At 42.7% G+C, this 22,190-nt stretch overlaps 1 protein-coding gene across 5 annotated transcripts; it reads right to left on the bottom strand.

Moving 5' to 3' along the window:
• Positions 1 to 1,025: 1,025 nt before the first annotated feature.
• On the bottom strand, positions 1,026 to 21,844 carry LOC124141653 (alpha-(1,3)-fucosyltransferase C-like). 5 transcript variants are annotated; one of them, XM_048401068.1, is made up of 4 exons: positions 21,561 to 21,844; positions 15,588 to 15,592; positions 3,495 to 4,643; positions 1,026 to 1,699 (listed from the first exon to the last, which is right to left on the bottom strand). In XM_048401068.1, the coding sequence occupies exons 2-4, from the start codon at positions 15,588 to 15,590 to the stop codon at positions 1,571 to 1,573; spliced, it is 1,281 nt and encodes a 426-aa protein (XP_048257025.1). In that variant the 5' UTR covers positions 15,591 to 15,592; positions 21,561 to 21,844; the 3' UTR covers positions 1,026 to 1,570. The 5 variants fall into 5 exon arrangements, with proteins under 5 accessions (XP_048257025.1, XP_048257026.1, XP_046365644.2 ...); XM_048401069.1 differs by having other exon boundaries at positions 1,026 to 1,706; positions 21,561 to 21,838; XM_046509688.2 differs by lacking the exon at positions 15,588 to 15,592 and having other exon boundaries at positions 3,495 to 4,639; positions 21,527 to 21,844.
• Between the last annotated feature and the right edge of the window lie 346 nt (positions 21,845 to 22,190).

Below are 22,190 nucleotides of genomic sequence, written 5' to 3'. Positions count from 1 at the left end.
ATATATATATATATACACACACACACACACACAAACACACACACACACACACACACACACACACACACACACTGATACACAGGCAGTGAATCTATAAAGGTAAAATTAGTTTTAAGGCTTTATTTATCATTTAAAATGAATAACATGTGTTTGATGCAATACGATTTGTCAAACAATCTGTAACGTAAAAATATAAATAATATTAATCACATATATATGTTACAACCTATGTGTAAAATCAGTCCCAGTAAAACGGGATTCACGAAGGCAGTTTACAAAATGCCTAAATAGTTCAATCATTTTACAAATTGACTGCAAAATCTGTAACTTTACTTGAGAGATTCACTGCAAAGTATTATAAAATTCAAAAGGATTTAAAAACATTCTTTTTCTTTTAATCCTATCATTTTCAGTGTGCTGACATTCAACATAAATATGTTTGGAATTTGTTATCATAATAAGATAATTGGACTGATTTTTCACTTAATTTGTAAAATTACTGAAATATTTACTCGTTTTATAAATTGCCTGAGTAAAAAGATGACTTACACATTGACTGGAACATGTATGTGTGTATGTGTCGAACACATCACAAATAAAAGTATTTGTTCTCATTTCGTGGGTCTTTTATACGAGTCATATACGACCGTGGACTTAACATATCAGTGCTAGAAGCGCGCCACTGAAAATATTTGAAACAGCTCAGTGAAACGATATCAAGACAAACTGATTTGTTGATCGTGTAGGTAACAGCCGGCTTTCCCCTTTCCCTTGTTTGGCAGAGAGTGCTAATAAGGCACATATGTCAATACTTGGAACCTCCCGAGCCCACCTTATTGTATCGGCTGGTTCCATTTCAATGTACGTAACGTGATATTTGGCAATATGCTTTGATCATGGCTGCTACCTTTTACACGAATATTCTCTTCACGGCACAGCAGTTGTTTACAAGCATTTTTGGTATTGGGGAATACTGATTCAACCTTGTGAGGGACGTACCATTTGATATTCTTGGGATGGGGGTCGGGGTTTTAAAGTAAAATAATAATATAAAAAATGTACGTTTGATACTTTTGGAAAACAAATTGTATTTTTGCAATGTTTTTTTTTTTTTAAACTAAAAATATATCTAGGTTCCTAGTTTTAATCAATAAAACATCTTGTTTTGCACCAGTAGCTGAAAACATATCTAGTCCTCAAACATAATCCCAGAATATCACATGTTAAGTTCCTAAGTCACAGTAAAGCCCCTATACAAAAGTCTCTTATACGCAATTGGTAGATTGATCAATCGTCAGCACTTGTATGTTTCCGTAATCTTTTCGGGAAGTCACACGCTGGGTGACGAGTTCTCTTGTTCCGAAGTGGACACGAGTTTTCATGAATGTGCGGAAATGGACGAATAACGTCCACTGGTAGACTCCGACGCGTTGATACTTCAGTATTGAGTTACACGCTCCAGTTGCACTTCCTCACTGTTTCGAAACAGCGACAATCCCCCATATTTTTATAACTTTCGAGTCGTTCCACTTTGGGCACCTCACTTCATGTTTACCGGAAGTGGTGAATCTCATGACGAACTCTCCCGACCAAATCCGAGTGTCAGATAAAGATGTGTCGAGGTTCCCCGGCTGATGACCCTGCCTTCATACCAGACCGAGTCTAATGGCATATCCCTGCACCATTCTGGAGGCATACCCTGCAAGCTGAGGAAGAATAACATGTCAATGTGCGAAAACCGAAGGACCAACACCATATTTGACAAGCAAGCAAGCGTAAAATTCCTGTCTAGCGTGCAAAGGATCACGAGCTTGCATTAGAAAGGTTGAAGTAGTATTTTGTGAATGAGTGAGAAGATTCAAACATAACTATGGGGGACATGTTACATTACTCTCTAGAACATGTAGTCCAGTGGTTAATGCGTTCGCTAATCACGCAGAAGACCCGGGTTCGATTCCCCACATGGTGCATTTCTGGTGTCCCCCGCCCTGAATATTGCTCAAAGTGGCGTAAAACCATACTAGCGTTGCTAATGGGTGAGTGGGTTGACGCCGCTGGGAAATGTATTTCAGTTATATGACAACGTGTCAGCTGACTCGGGTGAGACCACGTGACATAACAAACAAACGGACGAATCCAAAATTCGAAACCGTGACGTCATGACGTTGTGACGACTGGCTTTCAATACAAAGGTATTAAATCTAATCGCAAAGCTAAACAATGAGGGAATATCTTTGAAACTTAAGAATCTGACTGTAGAGGTTAACAGATTTTATGTAGTCTCCAAATAAGAAGCACCACGTATGATTTATACGAGTTAAGCCGGTACCACAAGGTTCTAAGACTGTGGAGGACACCACACAATACAGCAACCGACTGTCGTGCAACTTGTAATTGTATGTACTTGTTCTCGAGGGTGGCGCTCTAACAAAACTCAAGGCCTACATGGTCAGTAGATGATGGCTGATAATCAACAATCTAGATCTGAGTTTTACGTCAATTACCTTTAATCCATGCAGAATGCATCCGTCCATTTATATCACCTACCGCCTTTGTAGAACACCTACCGTCCTTGTAGAACATGTACCGTCCGTGTAGAACATGTACCGTCCTTGTAGAACTTGTACCGTCCTTGTAGAACACCTACCGTACTTGTAGAACACCTACCGTCCGTGTAGAACATCTACCGTCCTGCAACCTCTTTACCTCTTTACCGGGCAGGATAGTGACTTCGTTATTTACTCACCTTCTGGTCGCTGTGACTAATTAAGTGAATAAAATTCAGTTGACGTTTTTCACAGTGTACCGTTATGTGAGTGAGTGAGCGAGTGAGTAAGTATGGTTTTACGCCGCTTTAGAACACCTACCTTCAATGTAGACCACCTACCATCGATGTCGAACACTTATCATTGTGTAGAACACCTACTACCCATATAGAACAAATATGGTCTTCGTAGAACACCAACGGTCGATATAGAATGCCTACCGTCCATGTAGAACTCCTGCTTTCCATACAGAACACGTATCGGCTTTGTGGAACACCAACGGTCTATATAGAACGCCTACCGTCCTTGCAGAACACTTACTTTCCATACAGAACACATAGTCTATGTAGAACACCAACGGTCTATATAGAACACCTATCGTCCATGTAGAACACCAACTTTCCATATAGACACACACATCGTCTTTGTAGAACAGGCCATATAGTATCCATAGATAACACCTCTTGCCCAGATAGAACACCTACTATCCATATAGAAGACACAATAGAACACCAACGATCAATATAGAACACCCACCGTCCGTGTAGTACATCTACTATACATATAGAACACATATCGACTATGTGGAACACCAACGCTCTACACAGAACACCAACCGTCCATATAGAACACCTACTATCCATGTTGAACACATATAGTCTAAGTAGAACACCTACTATTGATATAGAAGACACAATGGAACACCAACGATCAATATAGAACACCTACCGTCCATGTTTGGCACGTGTCATCCTGTATGAATCCTTGTATGTCGGTGTAGGTCTGATGAGGGCGGGTCCCGTCATGGAGAGCTTCACACAACTTACAAAAATAATTCCCAACGTGATTACCGCCGCCCAGGCGATATTCTCGGGTCCAGTCAAAGTAACTGTTATACGCAGTGTCGTTTTTGTCCAGATACTTGAGGTATTCTGCCAGCTCCTGAATGGTGTTGAAATCACTGATGTCAATGTAGGAGTGTGGTGGCGCCACCTTACGGTAATCCCCGCCGCCAGCCACAATTGGGATCTGCTGGTGGTTCAGCGGAGTTGCAAACTTTTCAGTGATGTAGTCGCGGCAATACGAGTTTTCTAAAGCCATATAAAATTTATAATGCTTAATGTCATCCATGTTTGTCAATTCATAATCACCACATTTCCCATACGTATCTACTTGGATGTGTTTTTGTAATTCTCTCACCACCATCTGTCGTCTCGCTTGGTCGCCGCAGTTACTGGCAACCCAGAAGACCCCCGCTGTCTTCGTGGCTGCAATGTCCTTGACATTGCTTGTTTTCTGGGGCAGCTTCTCTATGCTGAAATAAGGCAGCCGTATGTCACTGTCTGTCCTGTACGATGACGTCCAGTTGAACACTCCTCCGTACGACCGGAAGTCCTTCGCGATGTTAGGGGGTGGTTCGAGATTATGTAAAACCCACACTTGGTCGTTTCTGCGATATTCAGGCATGGGATATCCTAAGAAATAATTCAGTAAATCCATCGCATGAAACACGACAGCGTGACTGTCAGCTATGGCCAACTTATCGCTGGTCAACACACAGTCAGACACAGGGCAGGGCGAAAATGCCGACTCGAAATTTGTTACCCAGGATGCATCACCAAACCATGGCGTCCAGAGCAAGATTTGTAATGTTCTGTTCAAGTTGGTTCTTTTATTGGGGAATGTCTGCACAAAGGTCCCGTGTTTCCGTGTAGCGTTCTTACGAATTTTTGGTAACCACATCTCCGATGTCGGCATGAGTAGATGTGACAGCGACGACAGCAAGACGACGTTGGCGATGAGGATGATAGCAAAGCAGTAGATACACGACTTCAGCTTCGACCGATGTCTTCCAGCGGTCATTTTGAACATGGCTGCAAGAAACAACAGTGTGTTCATATAATGGATAGTACTATCAATGCGACAAACCACACCGATAAATGTAATTAACTATCCCGATCCCGGAAACATACAAATGAGGCCACTTGACAGAAACATTTAGCTAGAAATTCATAGGTAATATTATCAGTCCCCGAGACAGTTTCTATTAAGGGGTTAAGAGAAGGGTACAAATGTAACGTTTCCCGTCAAATATCAATGATTGTGAGTACACGTATGTCACCAATGGGTATTCATATCATCTCGTGGCGTTCTGTGTTCTTATGATTGAGAAATATTATTGATATGGAGTGCCTGTATGGGGGACAAGTGCACAATGCGTTTATCTCGCAAATGAGACTGTTTGAAGCGGGCACGGTCGGATTCATTATAGTGCAGAGATGCGTCTCATGTGCGTACTAGGATCCTATGATTGTCGGTTCGAATCCAAGATTCGCCCCGATGATGATCCTTGGTTTGTCACCTCCACACCTTTTCTTGTGATGTTTTCAAACACGATACACGTCTAGGACCACCACCCCCACATACCCGGGGCGTTTTAAGACGACACGCTGGGGAAGAAACTATTAACTACAGTTCAAAAGCAGCTTTAAACCAAAAACACTCGTGAATAAGAAAAGTTATTTATCTGAGAAACTTTCTACAATCGAGAAGTATAATAGTCATTTGCCTTCATGTACACCACGTTAGGACCCGGGTTAGATAGATCTCCGGCAACATAATTAAACCGGGTGGTCAAGCTGGCTGACTTGACTGATGGCATAATATAATATAACCATAATAATATGATTTGCCTGCTCTGGACACGACTATTAACATGAATCTGACTGATTGCGGTATTAAACGAAATGGGATCCTACTTTTGGTGTTAAACAACAAACAAACCTACCTATCTAGCTGGGGAGTATCAGAAAACAGCACAGGGGTCAGTATCCAACTCTACCCACATCCCTTCTCGAACCAATGTTCCCGTAGTTAAAAACGGACTGTTTTAATAATACCACGAACAATGCTTGACTGATTGACTGCTTAAATCTATAGGAACACTGACTTACTGATATGAAGGGGCTAATGAGGCATGTTATAATCGTCTTATGTCACTTTGCCGGGCGCCTTGTGTAATTGTAAGCGATTAATAGAGCGGATACACCGATTTGCCGTCTGTAGTCTGTATTAATGGGCAATGCTTCACTCCCACAGCAGCATTCCAAATTCACGTGGAGGCAGACGACATGTTATACATCCTGGATATGCGTATAGCGCGACGAGTACGAAAGGAGGTCGCGTCCATTGGAAATGTTGCAAGGCAGGTTGTGCTTCAACAATCAAGACGGTCGTCGACGTCCTCAGCACCTACAGAAACATCCTTTCCCGCCTCAGGGACGACGTCGGACTGCAAGCAGACGAGTTCCTGGCCCAGTTGAAAGTCCGCAGTTATTCAGAATCATTCAAGGCAATTTCCCTTAATATATGTAACATCAACGGTAGTTCTGTCGATAAATTAAAACGTTTAATACATCAGCAATGTATAGAATTATTGCAGATAAATCAAATGTTTTTGAATCTTATATTTTATTTGCAGAGCTCCGAGCTGAGGTCAGAGATACCCATTCCAGTCACTACCCCTCTCGACGAGATTCCCACTCTACCCCTATCTTCCCGAAGAGAGAGAGCTAACTGACTATAAAAGTCCAGTTTCAACCCTTCCCCAACTAGGCTGGTATTATAGAGTTACATTTTGGCTGGACTAAGGAGTCTATGCATAGTCCAATCAGAATCGCGCAACGAAATCGAAATCCGGTTCGTAATCTGTCGTACAGATTTCGGTCGATTGCAAGATTTGCAAAGCATGTGCACCGCCAACTCGTTGTCAACAGGTATTTCATGTTTTTAATCAAGGTGCTCACGTGATTTGATACATTTCGCGATATAAGACCCATTTTATCACAACACAGATTTTGATTATCGATCAGATCATCCTGACAGAGCACCGCCATTTTGTTTGAAGCAAATGCAAGAGATACGACAAGTGGAATCTGATTGGTCCATATAGGAGAGGCGTAAAAGGGACATACAGTCAAGTCTCGTTAATCCGACATCGTTGGTTGCACATGATTGTGTCGGATTAACGAGTATGTCGGATTAACGAAATTAAGTGATTTGTGATCGAAAATCGGACATCTTCACGATAGATAATAACCGTGTGTTTCCTCGTGTAAATGCAAGTGCTACTGTCTTAACAACTTGCTTCATCTACTTAAAATAGTATGTCAGTGTTTTCTGTTTCTCACATTTTGAAGGCACATTTCTCAAAGTCCCCTGTTCGCTTGACGTCTAGGGCTGGTGGTTCTTCAGCATTAATAAAGCTTGAAATTCTTTATGATCCCGGCATCTAGTGTTAATTGTTAAAGTTAATCTCTGCAGCCGGTGCGTGTCAAAACACGGGGTTGTGTACTCGCGGGCAGATGACCACGGAGTACGCTGACCACTGTGTCGGATTAACGAGACTGATTAATGAGTGATTTCGGTAATTCGTTGCAAATTAGGTGTGTCGGAGTCGGAGTGCGAGAATGTCGGATTAACGGGACTAAATAGCGCTGAATCAATCGGTTCCCATCATTTGTGGTCGGATAAAGCCGAGTGTCGGATTAACGAGTGTCGGATTAACGAGACTTGACTGTAACTCGTAATAGACACTGGTGGCGCTACGATCAAGCCAAGGAATTCCAGGCTTGTTGGGCAACTGGACTTAAGTCAGTCAGTTAACTCCCTTGCCTCGAGAAGATGACACTACCCCGTCTGCGCCAGAGCGTCGAACTTCCAGACAGGTCTCTAAGACCACCGCTAGGTGGAGCCTACAAAACAGCGACTGTGTGACACATTTCATCAGGCGCTATTTATGAGAAGATTTATTGTATTATTAAAAACATGTCACGACCTCACGAACTAGATAATAGACTATCAAATAATACATGTACATTTTTAGTGTTATCATGGTTAGAAGTTAAACATGGCAATGGGTAGTAATTACAGATAATAAGTAACACGACCATTTTTATAGGAATTTGCACTTATTCGTTGGCGATCTGATTAAAAAGAAGGAATTGCATTCCGTTTTAGTTCCGCGTTACCACTTTTTATACGCTGCTATATTTAGCGACGATGGCGGACATCGATCAGTAGCACTGGCATGAGCGCACTTTGCAAAGGGAGTTAAAGTAAAAAACACTAGAAGTGCGGGTGATTTTGTTCTAAATAACTGTTTGTCGATTAAAAAACGTAGTTGCATGCGACACTTATTATTCTCAATGATTTTATCCCAGTTCTGGTCTATTTAAAATACATCTTTCAATATTTATAAGAAGAAAGGAAAGCAAAATGGAATATGTCATCATCCATTAACTTCATTTTCAATCATTCCCTTGGAAATGTATTAGTTTAACATGGTTGGTACACATTTTACTATTAGTGAAACATTATTCAATAAAATGCTTTGATTTTAGCATTTATTTAAGATTACTCTGTTGTAGTCAAGTAAAGTATCTTTAATTTGAAATTTGTCTTGTTATTCTTCAAATGTTAAACATCTGTTGATGCTACATAAATCTTTTAAACTATGAATACCCTTATTAAAATGAAATAATTTCTAAACTGGTGACGGATAAAATTTCCTCAAAACTTTGTTTGTTAACTTTATGTGTTCTGTAGTAATTACCCCAAATATTCAATATATCCCTCCAAAAGGGATTTTTCAGAGTAATAAGCTAATCAACATTTGCACCAAAATGGAAGATCTGTTTATTATATGCTGGAATATGTCTGATCATTGCTTATAAATACATTGCAGATGTGATGGAAAATACACACCAAAATAACAGCTCGAAATAAGGACGATACATGTTAAAATACATTAACATTTCATAAATGTAAATAGCTTAAGCGCAGTTTGTTATCTGGAAAATTTTATAATTAAAACATGGGTAGATTTATTTATGTTAATGTCGTATTATAAATGCGTAGTCTGCTCGTCATATGATGGACGCTTATTAACAGATGTCACCATGTGGCATGGTCTCGAATAACAACGAGAGCAGGGTCTACAAATGGAACGTGCTCTGGATACTTCAGCTTTACAATATCTGCTCAGGTCTCAGCCAATTCCCACCACAGGAGGATATACAGTAAAGTACGTTTATAACGAACACGCTTATAACAAACTGACGGATATAAGGAACTGATTTTTTTGTCCCGACTATTTGCAATAGTTGTGCTGTATATATGCTTATAACGAACTACGGTTATAACAAACTAAAGTTAGAGGTCCCTTTGAGTTTGTTATAACCGTAGTTTACTGTAGTAGTAATTAAGTTCATGACACCATGCATGGGTATGAGGTGTGGTGAAATGGGGTTTAAATCACGTCCAAGATTATTGCACTTATCTCGCGACGTGCATGCATGTGTATTTGTGTGTGGCTGCTTGTACTAGTCCGGACTGATGCCGATTTATAGTGCTAGCTCACTGAGATACCATGCCGCAGTTTCACATGAATACCCCACCCAGACACAGTATACTTCTTTTAGCCCCTTAATGCTGAGCGCCAGACAGGGTAACAACAAGTACCATCGTTTAACGTCTTTTGGTATGACGCAGTCGGGGATCTAACCCCCAACCATCCGCTCTCCGGGCGGACCCTCTACCATTAGACCACGGAGGCGGTCTGCATGTATTTGACCTGTAATAATATGTGTTACAAAATACGGTTTGGGGGCCTTGATAAAATACACACCACCGCTAGTATATTCTAATCAATTCAACTGCATAATTGAATTCGATTTCTTGTACATATTACATTACATCACGACATATAATTTTGACAACCCATGAAGATCCGGGTTAGAATATATCTTTAGCAACCCATCCTTGTCGTTAGAGGCGACCAACGGGATCGGGTGGTCAGGCTAGCTGACTTCGTTCGCATGTCATCGTATCCCAGTTGTGTAGGTCGATGCTCATGATGTCTATCACTGGATTGTCAGGTCCAGACTCGATTATTTACAGACCGCCGTCATATAGCTGTAATATTGCTGAGTGCGGCGTTAAACAACAAACCACAACATAATTTTGACGGTTGCAGTAACGCGCAATTCATGTTGAATAGTACTTCAGTTATATCACGGCGTTTCGGGCTGATGTGGGATGAAATCCTCAACAGGGTGTTCGCGAAAAAAACTTAGCGTATCCTGCCATAAACACGGGTCACAAACACATGCAAAGGTTTTAATGACCAAACCACGGAATCATTATGGTACGCTCTTGTTTCCAAATTGTATTAATTATACCATAAAATGCATTTATTATATTTGTTTTCCATTTCCTAAATCATCAAAGAATAACAAATATTGACATCATGAATATTATTACTGACGTCATGACTTAGATTACTGATGAATAACATTACTTAAATCATCGATTGTTTCTTTAATTCATTGTATCTATAAATCACATCTTCATGTCTGGAATTCAATCATGAAATCATTATTTCAACTGATATTAGTTGTTTTTAATTCATGATATCAGTAATTGTTGTTACAGTACCTAATAACCATTTGTATTATTATATAATCCGAATTCCGACATATGCATTGGCCTAGAAGCAGCCACGGGTCATTCGACAGAAAGCAAGTTTCCTCCAAGGAACGCATATTTACTCATTGCTTCGATTTTCTCGTTGTTTCATGATTACTTCAAAAACTCGAAATTTCAAAAATTATTTCTCGTAGCTTCGATTATTTCGAGTTTATTTTCATTATTTTGATTATTTCTCGTGATCTCAATTATTTTCGCGAAATAACGAGCATTTTCTCGTTCCTTCGAACATTTTCTCGTTATTTCAAGTATATTTAAAAAAGCTCGAAATTTCTCGTTGCTTCGATTTTCTCCTTATTTGGATTATTTTCTCAAAATTGCGATTATTTTCGCATTATTTCAAGGTTAGGTTACTCGGGGGCGATTGGGTAGCCTATTGGTTAAAGCGTTCGCTCGTCACGCCAAAGACCCGGGTTCGATTCCCCACATGGGTACAATGTGTGAAGCCCATTGCTGGTGTCCCCCGTCGTGATATTGCTGGAATATTACTAAAACCATACTCACTCACTCACTCACTTTTCGTCACGTTCTGATAGCTGGCCTGTTGGCCCATGTGGCCAGGAGAGCATCGTTTAAAAGAGTTCTTGGTCATGGAAGAAAGGATGAAGAGCTCGATTCCAAATTGAAATAAGAGGTATCTAATCTGCAGATAGACTGACCACCTGATACACACCGAGGATGGCCACCTGATACACACCGAGGATGGCCACCCGATCCACACCAAGCCTGGCCACCCGATCCACACCGAGCCTGGCCATCCGATCCACACCGAGCCTGGCCATCCGATCCACACCGAGCCTGGCCACCCGATCCACACCGAGCCTGGCCACCCGATCCACACCGAGCCTGGCCACCCGATCCACACCGAGCCTGGCCACCCGATCCACACCGAGCCTGGCCACCCGATCCACATCGAGCCTGGCCACCCGATCCACATCGAGCCTGGCCACCCGATCCACACCGAGCTTGGCCACCCGATCCACACCAAGCCTGGCCACCTGATCCACACCGAGCCTGGCCATCCGATCCACACCGAGCTTGGCCACCCGATACACACCAAGCCTGGCCACCCGATCCACACCGAGCCTGGCCATCCGACCCACACCGAGGATGGCCACCCGATCCACACCAAGCCTGGCCATCCGATCCACACCAAGCCTGGCCACTTGATCCACACCAAGCCTGGCCATCCGATCCACACCGAGCCTGGCCACTCGATCCACACCGAGCCTGGCCATCCGATCCACACCGAGCCTGACCACCCGATCCACACCGAGCCTGGCCACCCGATCCACACCGAGCTTGGCCACCCGATCCACACCAAGCCTGGCCACCCGATCCACACCGAGCCTGGCCATCCGATCCACACCGAGCTTGGCCACCCGATACACACCAAGCCTGGCCACCCGATCCACACCGAGCCTGGCCATCCGACCCACACCGAGGATGGCCACCCGATCCACACCAAGCCTGGCCATCCGATCCACACCAAGCCTGGCCACTTGATCCACACCAAGCCTGGCCATCCGATCCACACCGAGCCTGGCCACTCGATCCACACCGAGCCTGGCCATCCGATCCACACCGAGCCTGGCCACCCGATCCACACCGAGCCTGGCCACCCGATCCATTAAATCACCTTTTGACAAGCAAAGGTTGTTTGGATCTATTCTAACCCGGAAGGGGGCACTGGTGACCAAGACGTCTAAGGCGTCGCAATTCGCTGTGCAGAGTTGCATTCCTGGGGCACGCCAGAAACCTATGATCGTGGGTTCGAATGCCTGTTCGCCCGGCTTATGTTTCTAGGTTTGAAAGCACCATACCCGTGCTCGTGGGTTTCACCGAAGTGGTAAAAGTCAAAGACCAGCATCACTTCGGGCTTTCCTCCCACATTAAGCAGACACGACGTGATATAACTGGAATACTGATGAAATTGCCGTTAAACTAAACTCATTCACTTAGTTAGAATGGTTTCATAGTTTCATCGGACATATATATTGTATGTTTAATGTATGCCACTTGTACATTACAATACAAACATGAAGAACCCTGTGTTAGTAGGTTTGCTGTTGAACGCCGCACTCCAGCAATATTCTAGCTGTATGACGGCGGTCTCTAAATAATCGAGTCTGGACCTGACAATTCAGTGACTGACATCATGAGCATCGATCTACACAATTGGGATACGATGACATGCATCAACCAAGTCAGCGAGCCTGACGACCGGATCCCGTTAGTCGCCTCATACGACAAACGTGGGCTGCTGAAAACCTATTATAACCCGGATCTTCATGGGTCGCCCAATCTATATCGATCATAAAACCAACTCACTCACGCTAACCCAAAAGCAGAGTAGGGGAAGGTTAGATAGGAGGGAAGACATTTATGAGACAATAAATAATTACGACGCGCGGGGTAGCGAGGGCCATCCCAGTTGAAGCAGGTTTTATGTTGAAGGTAGGTCAAGACCACCTAGACACACAATAGGTTCGAGTGATGGTAGATTGCAGCCATTGCTGAGTCTAATGTCAACAATCAGTGGTGCACATTAAATCACGCCTCGTTGTCAACAGTGATGTCTCTCAACTAGATCCCATTCTGCCTACATCCCATTCTGCCTACATCCCATTCTGCCTACATCCCATTCTGCTTACATCCCATTCTGCTTACATCCCATTCTGCCTACATCCAATTCTGCCTACATCCCATTCTGCTTACATTCCATTCTGCCTACATCCCATTCTGCCTACATCCAATTCTGCCTACATCCCATTCTGCCTACATCCCATTCTGCCTACATCCCATTCTGCTTACATCCCATTCTGCCTACATCCCATTCTGCCTACATCCCACTCTGCCTACATCCCATTCTGCTTACATTCCATTCTGCCTACATCCCATTCTGCCTACATCCCATTCTGCCTACATCCCATTCTGCCTACATCCCATTCTGCCTACATCCCATTCTGCTTACATCCAATTCTGCCTACATCCAATTCTGCCTACATTCCATTCTGCCTACATCCCATTCTGCTTACATCCCATTCTGCCTACATCCCATTCTGCCTACATCCCACTCTGCCTACATCCCATTCTGCTTACATCCCATTCTGCTTACATCCCATTCTGCCTACATCCCATTCTGCCTACATCCCATTCTGCCTACATCCCATTCTGCCTACATCCCATTCTGCCTACATTCCATTCTGCCTACATCCCATTCTGCTTACATCTCATTCTGCCTACATCCCATTCTGCCTACATCCCATTCTGCCTACATCCCATTCTGCTTACATTCCATTCTGCCTACATCCCATTCTGCCTACATCCAATTCTGCCTACATCCCATTCTGCCTACATCCCATTCTGCCTACATCCCATTCTGCTTACATCCCATTCTGCCTACATCCCATTCTGCCTACATCCCATTCTGCCTACATCCTATTCTGCTTACATCCCATTCTGCCTACATCCCATTCTGCCTACATCCCATTCTGCCTACATCCCACTCTGCCTACATCCCATTCTGCCTACATCCCATTCTGCCTACATCCCATTCTGCCTACATCCCATTCTGCCTACATCCCATTCTGCCTACATCCCATTCTGCTTACATCCAATTCTGCCTACATCCAATTCTGCCTACATCCCATTCTGCCTACATCCCATTCTGCTTACATCCCATTCTGCCTACATCCCATTCTGCCTACATCCCACTCTGCCTACATCCCATTCTGCTTACATCCCATTCTGCTTACATCCCATTCTGCCTACATCCCATTCTGCCTACATCCCATTCTGCCTACATCCCATTCTGCCTACATCCCATTCTGCCTACATTCCATTCTGCCTACATCCCATTCTGCTTACATCTCATTCTGCCTACATCCCATTCTGCCTACATCCCATTCTGCCTACATCCCATTCTGCTTACATTCCATTCTGCCTACATCCCATTCTGCCTACATCCCATTCTGCCTACATCCCATTCTGCCTACATCCCATTCTGCCTACATCCCATTCTGCTTACATCCCATTCTGCCTACATCCCATTCTGCCTACATCCCATTCTGCCTACATCCTATTCTGCTTACATCCCATTCTGCCTACATCCCATTCTGCCTACATCCCATTCTGCCTACATCCCACTCTGCCTACATCCCATTCTGCCTACATTCCATTCTGCCTACATCCCATTCTGCCTACATCCCATTCTGCCTACATCCCATTCTGCCTACATCCCATTCTGCTTACATCCCATTCTGCCTACATCCCATTCTGCCTACATCCCATTCTGCTTACATCCCATTCTGCCTACATCCCATTCTGCCTACATCCCATTCTGCCTACATCCCATTCTGCTTACATCCCATTCTGCTAACATCCCACCGCCGTCATGTAGCTGGAATATTGCTGAGTGCGGCGTTAAACAACAAACCAACCAACCAAGCTTACATCCCAATTTGCCTGTAGGAAATAATGTAGGCAGAATGGGAACTGGTTTCACCCCTATTTATGTAAATGGACTGAACCACTATTGTTTGACTTATTCATGTTGTATAAACAACAACAACAACAACAAAATACTAGTAATAAAGAACCAATCACATCCACGAAGTATTTTTAAGATCAGTGCAATCTAAGTTCTAAGTAAAATGTGTCAGTGTATATCACTTCCTTTTTTTAATCCCATCACATTGAAAAGTATAAAACTAGATGCTGGCAAGTCACTGTATCACATCATGGCAACAATTCAGCGAGCAGAGTACAGTAAACTACGGTTATAACGAACACGTTTATAACGAACTGACGGATATAACAAACTTACTTTTCGGTCCCGACTATTTGCTGTAGTTATGCTGTATATATACTTAAAACGAACTACGGTTATAACGAACTAAAATTAGTAGTCCCTTTGAGTTCGTTATAACCGTAGTTTACATCCCCGACGGCCAGCCAGCGTGTGCACAATAGCTTTCAATGATTTGTCTTTTTAATTGATTGAATGTGAAATTATTGCCAAAACTATTGTTATATTTTTCTTCTGTGTCATATCATAAATAAAACATATCCGTGACTTTCATTATGTTTATGGTTTTATTTCCTTTCACAAGTGTTTCCCATTGTGCCTTCACTGTTTTGTTGTCTCAGTATGGACCAGTTCATCATTTGTCACTGGTGAAACAGGTAACAGTCATGTTCACTCATTCATCACTTTCTGAGCATCAGACCGTATCATTTCATGATTATACTGTAGGCACATTGGGAAGACACCATGCCTGACACAGCATCCATATCTGCATCAGATAGTCAGAAATTGTATACTGTACGAAAACCTACTTCCGGTTTGTCTCATTCTGGCTTCAAGATTCGAATTAAACAAGTCCAAATACATTCATGCATACCTTTCTCCACTATGAACATACTACCAGCATGTATGTCCAGGCAGGCGCTGCTATCTGTATGCTAGTGTCACTGGACTAGTTTGTTCAAACAGTTCGTGTACATAAATTACGACCGAGAGTGTCTCGTTAAATCTGTCAGCACTGGACACGAGACCTGGTAACACGGGTCGGTTATCACGGATCTGTCGACACACACACACTCAAAAACATACACACATTTGTTTGATGCAATACGATTTGTCAAACAATCTGTAACGTAAATCTATAAATAATATCAATCACATACATATGTTACAATCTATGTCCACGTAAAACGGGATTCACTAAGGCAGTTTACAAAATGCCTAAATAGTTCAATCATTTTACAAATTGACTGCAAAATCTGTAACTTTACTTGAGAGATTCGCTGCAAAGTATTAAGAAATTCAAAAGGATTTAAAAACATTCTTTTTCTTTTAATCCTATCATTTTCAGTGTGCTGACATTCAACATACATATGTTTGGAATTTGTTATCATAATAAGATAATTGGACTGATTTTTCACTTAATTTGTAAAATTACTGAAATATTTACTCGTTTTATAAATTGCCTTAGCAAAAGGATTTCACACATTGACTTGAACATGTATACGTGTATGTGTCGAACACATCACAAATATAAGTATTTGCTCTCATTTCGTGGGTCTTTTATACGAGTCATATACGACCTTGTACTTGCCATGAAGCAATAACCAATATCGAAACTGGGTCCTGTCTATGTCTGTATGACGTTTATATGCGCCGAGTGTTCGGAAGTAAACACGGGAAGAATGTGACAGATAATCACAGTAGCGTTCAGTTTTAGACGGAGTCTTGTTTAAACATGGCGGGATGTGCGGGACACATATAATTTGAGTTCAGTGTCCCTTAAGAAGCTTTGCAGGTACAGTCCTGTGAATTAAATGAGATATCAAGTCAATATTGGCTTTTGGTCGAGTCTTGTGTAAATACGACATGGACTGCGCTGTCGACAAATAAATGTTCCTATTGAAATGCAGACGTTTTTTCACTTCGGTTTAATACAACGCCCCTCGGGAAATACTGCCGCAAACAAATAGCGCCATACTGATGAATTTCAACGAGAGTTTGGCTAATTTGTGACAGTGATCTAATATTTCCAAAGCAAAATCTTGATAAAGCTAGTTAAGGGTCCAGTCTATTGTTCGTTTGTTGTTTAACGCTAGACTCAGCAATATTCCAGCTATGTGACGGCGGTCTTTAAACAATTGAGTCTGGACCAGAGAATCCAGTGATTGACATCGTGACCATCGATCTGCGCAATTGGGATACGATGACATGCATCAACCAAGTCAGCGAGCCTGACGACCGGATCCCGTTAGTCGCCTATTGCGACCAGCATGGGTTGCTAAAGACCAATTATAACCCGGATCTTCATGAGTCGCCCAATCTATAAAGTCATAAAAAATTGTTTTAAAGTGCACGTATCATAAAAAATAGTAACAGTGATAGAAAAATGCGAAAACGTAAACTTAGCGCTGTTGCGCCTTATTAAAAGTGCGTATTTTGAAGTCTGTATTTGTAACAACCCAAACGAATTTTAAAAGCGCTAACGAGGAGGCGTGGCTTAATAAGTACGGCAGGCTAGGCCCGCAGGCTGATAGGGTATTACCACCAGATTAGTTTAGGGGAGACCTATGATGTATAGATAATACCGGTATGGCTAGTGGGGGCGTGTCAAGTCACCTTGATTTAACGTGAATTATATAATTTTAACATTTTAAGATATTTTCCTTTTCAATTATAGGGGCGTGGGTTCCAACCCGAAAATTAGCCATTGTCATAGTCATATTCGGACATATAGGCAAGTTGTGACAGGGATACCGCAAGATGGAACGAAGTAAATGCTGTGCTTCATCATGTTATACACAGGTCGGCCAATATTTTAAACAGAGAAAACGTCTTACAACAAAATTAATGAGACGAGTACCGTAACGCGATAAATAAAAGCAATTTCAGAAATAGCATGTTTCGCACATCGTTATTCGCACTGAATATTGACCTCAATTTGTGATATAAATGGTCTTTGTCCAATTTCCGAAGAGAAGAATATTTTAATTCTTTAATCCCACTCATGCAAATTAAAGTACAGTGTACAAATGTTCATTGATAATTGTGGAAAGGAGAATGTCTCAGGGTTAAAGAGGGGGATCCCCATAGGTTCTGAAATTAGGAAGTGCGTGCGACGTGCCAGATATGTTGCCATGGAAACCATTCGCAGAAACCATTCTGAGAAAGAACACCGGAAGTTATGATTCTTTCCTCCCTCGGAAAGTAGGGGGTTCGATATTTGGAGGACCAACTCTACTCTGTTTGAGGGGTGCAACTCTACAGAGGTATATTTACTCTTCTCTTGCCATAATTCCATCACGGCGGGCACACACAATATGCTTCACGTTTTGTACCCACGAATCAAGAACTGGGAATCAAACCCAGGAACACAGCGTGATAAGCCAACACTTACCTACTAGGCTACCCCACCGCCAGGCTGAGAGTTAGGATTGGTCCCTAGCAACCTATGCTGGTCATAAGAGGGGACGTACTGGAACGGGGGGTCAGGCTCGGGGACTCTGTTGATTGCGTCTCTCAGTACCAAGACGACGTGCGGCGTTGCGCAAACTATTAATCACTGGTTTGTCTGGTCCAGATTCGATTTTTACAGGCGGCGTTATTATGTTGTGGTTAATAAGAAACACGCAGAGTATGAATAGAGTGAATGAAGAGCTTGTAGCAATATTCCAGGAACGCCACGACTCGGGACACCATAAGTTAGCTTCATAATTGTACACACGTGGAGAAGCGAGGCCGGCATTAGGCCTGACGAGCGGACGAGTTTACCACCAACCGCCCTGCTACGAATAGAGAATTTCAAGAAAATAGGCCACAGTGTTATAAAAATAGTTGAACTGTAATCGTTGCAAATCGCCTGCTATTGACAATTCATAATGGATACCGACAGTGCAATCATGCGGAGTAGTTGCTCAGTGACGAACGATCGATTCAACCACAATGCTGTCCCACCACAGAGAATTTAAATGAAATACGCAACACTATTGAAAAGGAGTTGAGGTTCTGATTTAGCATGCATGACACTTGATGATGTGTACCTAGGAGACGCATCTGTACCATGTACTCAGCAGGTGTTGGCCAATAACAAAAACCTAGCAATGTGATTTACTCGGGGTACAGCAGGTGGCAATCAGGTACAAGTCAATAAACCTTCACATTTCTTACTGTTTACACACGAGGAGGGGGCATCGTCATGAAAACACAACCATGCCAATGAACGATTACACGAGTTTATATAGTCAGCAATATTATATAACATAGCTTCGGCTTGTAGTCAGCAATATTATATAACATAACTGCGGCTTATAGTCAGCAATATTATATAACATAACTGCGGCTTGTAGTAGGCAATATTATATAACATAACTGCGGCTTGTAGTAGGCAATATTCTATAACATAGCTGCGGCTTATAGTCAGCAATATTCTATAACATAGCTGTGGCTTATAGTCAGCAATATTCTATAACATAACTGCGGCTTATAGTCAGCAACATAATATACATGTAACATTATAACATTGCACCAAGGTGGTAAACCTCATGACCTGTGCCCTACGCAAGTAGGTGACTGCATCACTGTTTATGCAGAGCCACTCCCAGGCATAACTCTTGAAATCCTTTGTTAGTTTTAACGTTGTCTGTGAAATATTACAAATATATGTCACCGCGGCTTATAACCAGAATATAATCTGACTGCACGTAAACACGTTACGTGGAAGGTTTGATATCACTTTATTTAAAATAGAATCTGTAGGTGGACAGAATGATTTTATTATCTTTTTTGGCATTTCGGAAATAAATCCTAAAAATGTAACCGGAACAGACATGAACATGCCAACATTATTCCGGAACTCTAAGTTTGTTTGTTTGTTGTTTAACGCCGCACTCAGCAATATTCCAGCTATATGACGCCGGTCTGTAAATAATCGAGTTGGACCAGACAATCCAGTGATTGACATCATGAGCATCGATCCACGCAGTTGGGATCGATGACATGCATCAACCAAGTCAGCGGGCCTGACCACCCGATCCCGCTAGCCGCCTCTTACGACAAGCATAGTCGCCTTTTACGGCAAGCATGGGTTGCTGAAGACCTATTCTTCCCCGGATCTTCACGGGTCTCTGGGACCCTAAGGGCCAATCGGTGATGATTTATTTGTTTGTTATTTATTGCCACAATATTTGAGATATATGCGGGCGGGCGATAAATAATCAAATCTGGACCAGACAAATTATATATATAACATATTGACACCCTATGAACAAAGTCACCGAACCAGCCCATCCGACCAGCGTAGGTTGGTTGGTAGCTATTTAGCCCGGAACTGGTCGGTGGTGACATACCCTGTCCTGTGTGGCCTTATCAGTGCCAGTGCTGTGTAGACCCCAAAGCGTCTGAAAGCTCTTAGAATAAATCGGTTCGATAAGACAGCTGTCTGCACACTGCCAATATAGCCGGGATGAGTGAAGTGTACACACACCACGTGGTTGTTAAATGGTGTTGCGCAATGTTCAGGTGGTGTTGGGTGACATCGCTATATGTGGTGGTGATTCAGAGACACATGCTTGTGATATTGTCAACAGCTATTTCCATAATCATGAAAGTTCTCTAATAAAAGCACAGTATAATGAGCATTTGATTATGAATCTCTATCAAATAGTGCACACAACAACAAATTAGTATCGAAATAGGTCCAAATTCATCAGATCGTGAAAAAAAGGAACATAGATGTGTCCCGCTATGAACTTCGCGTATACCAACTTTAATTACTTGTTGAAATAAAATGGCCGAGCAGCTCTCAGTATTGTCGAAGTGCAAAGTCCAAGTCAAGGTCAAAGTCCTACTACTAACTACACCTACAGCACGTTTCATTACATTTTGAGTGAGTGGGTTGGGTTTAACGCTGCTTTTAACAATATTCCAGTTATATCGCGGCGTGTCAGCTTAAAGTGGGAGAAAAGCCCGAAGTGATGCTGGTCTCAGACGTTTACCTCTTCGGTGAATCCCACGAGCACGGGTATGGTGCTGACAAACCTAGAAACATAATCGGGGCGAACCCGGATTCGAAGCCCTAATCATAGGTTTCTGTCGTACACAAGGGACACAACTCTGCACAGCGAATCGCGGCGGTTTAAACGACTGGGCCACCCGCGACCCCATTACATTTTGAGTGAGTGAGTATGGTTTTACGCCGCTTTTAGCACTATTCCAGCAATATCACGGCGGGGGACACCAGAAATGGTCTTCACACATTGTACCCATGTCGGGAATCGAACCCGGGTCTTCTGCATGACGAGCGAACGCTTTAACCACAAGGCTACCCGACCGCCCCCATTACATTTTGAACACAAATGTATGAGTAATTGCCATGAATAGTTATTCCAAGCTCTGCAACAAATCCAGGTGTCATCATTGGTGAGAACAACCAGCCTTCATATAGTGACACATAGCGTGCACAATGATGACGACGACGCGCGACATTCGACGACAGAAGCTCACATGCATTTCAAGCAGACCAGGTGAGCTAAAATAGTAGCGTTAGTTAGTAAGTGTCGAAACCATAACAATAAAACACTGAGAATGTTGTATCTGTGATAAATGATGTGGCACTGTCTGTATGCCACCAACGTCCCTGCCCGTCCCACGCCAATACAACTCTTGTTGATATTTACATCCTACATACCTATATACCTACATCCAAAGCTGGTGTTGTCAACGGAGGACGACTGTTCCGCGTGAAGGCAGTCTGCATCAGCCTATCCGAGATTCTGACAAATCCGCCGCTATCCACACGTCCGGCAAGGACAGGTTGTAGTGACTACTGTGTCGTGCCACACTGCACACCGCTTAGTGGGTTGTGGTATTGATCCACCCCGGGTAGAGTGTCCGTTGCCATAGTTGACGAAGGACATTGTGTCAGAGCGATCTTGTCTCCCTGCGTGTCTTCTACTCATAATCGCGTGAGCGTGGTGTGTACGTATATTCAAATGTTGTACAGTAAACGACGGTTATAACGAACTCCATGGGACCACTAACTTAGTTCGTAATAACCGTACTTCGTTATAAGCATATATACAGCAATTTGCCAGGACTAAAAAAAGTTCGTTATGTCGGTCAGTTCGTTATAAGCGTGTTCGTTATAAATGAAGTTATCGTACCTGGACTATTTAATTAACATTATATTGACATTTTTCACAGTCCTATTCCTAAAGGCCGCCCAGTCTGTGACGCACCAACAGCGTGACAGTCACAATTGTTACATTTCAATAGCAACCGAGATCAATACAACACAGCCTCGGTGCGTAGACACGGGACTTTTTTTCGATCTCTGAAAATTGATTTTTTGT

The sequence above is a fragment of the Haliotis rufescens genome, unplaced genomic scaffold, assembly GCF_023055435.1.
Source record: "Haliotis rufescens isolate VD_foot unplaced genomic scaffold, xgHalRufe1.0.p SCAF_21, whole genome shotgun sequence".
Classification (NCBI taxonomy): Eukaryota; Metazoa; Mollusca; class Gastropoda; order Lepetellida; family Haliotidae; genus Haliotis; species Haliotis rufescens.
The sequence above is the reverse complement of the archived record's forward strand: the minus strand, read 5'-3'. Positions and strand labels throughout refer to the sequence as shown.

Excerpts from the sequence above, each read along its gene's own strand:
- LOC124141653 (XM_048401068.1), bottom strand. Across the intron at positions 1,700-3,494 it reads ACACGTGCCAAACATGGACG|GGTATGCCTCCAGAATGGTG; the intron begins GTAGGTGTTCTA and ends CTCAGCTTGCAG.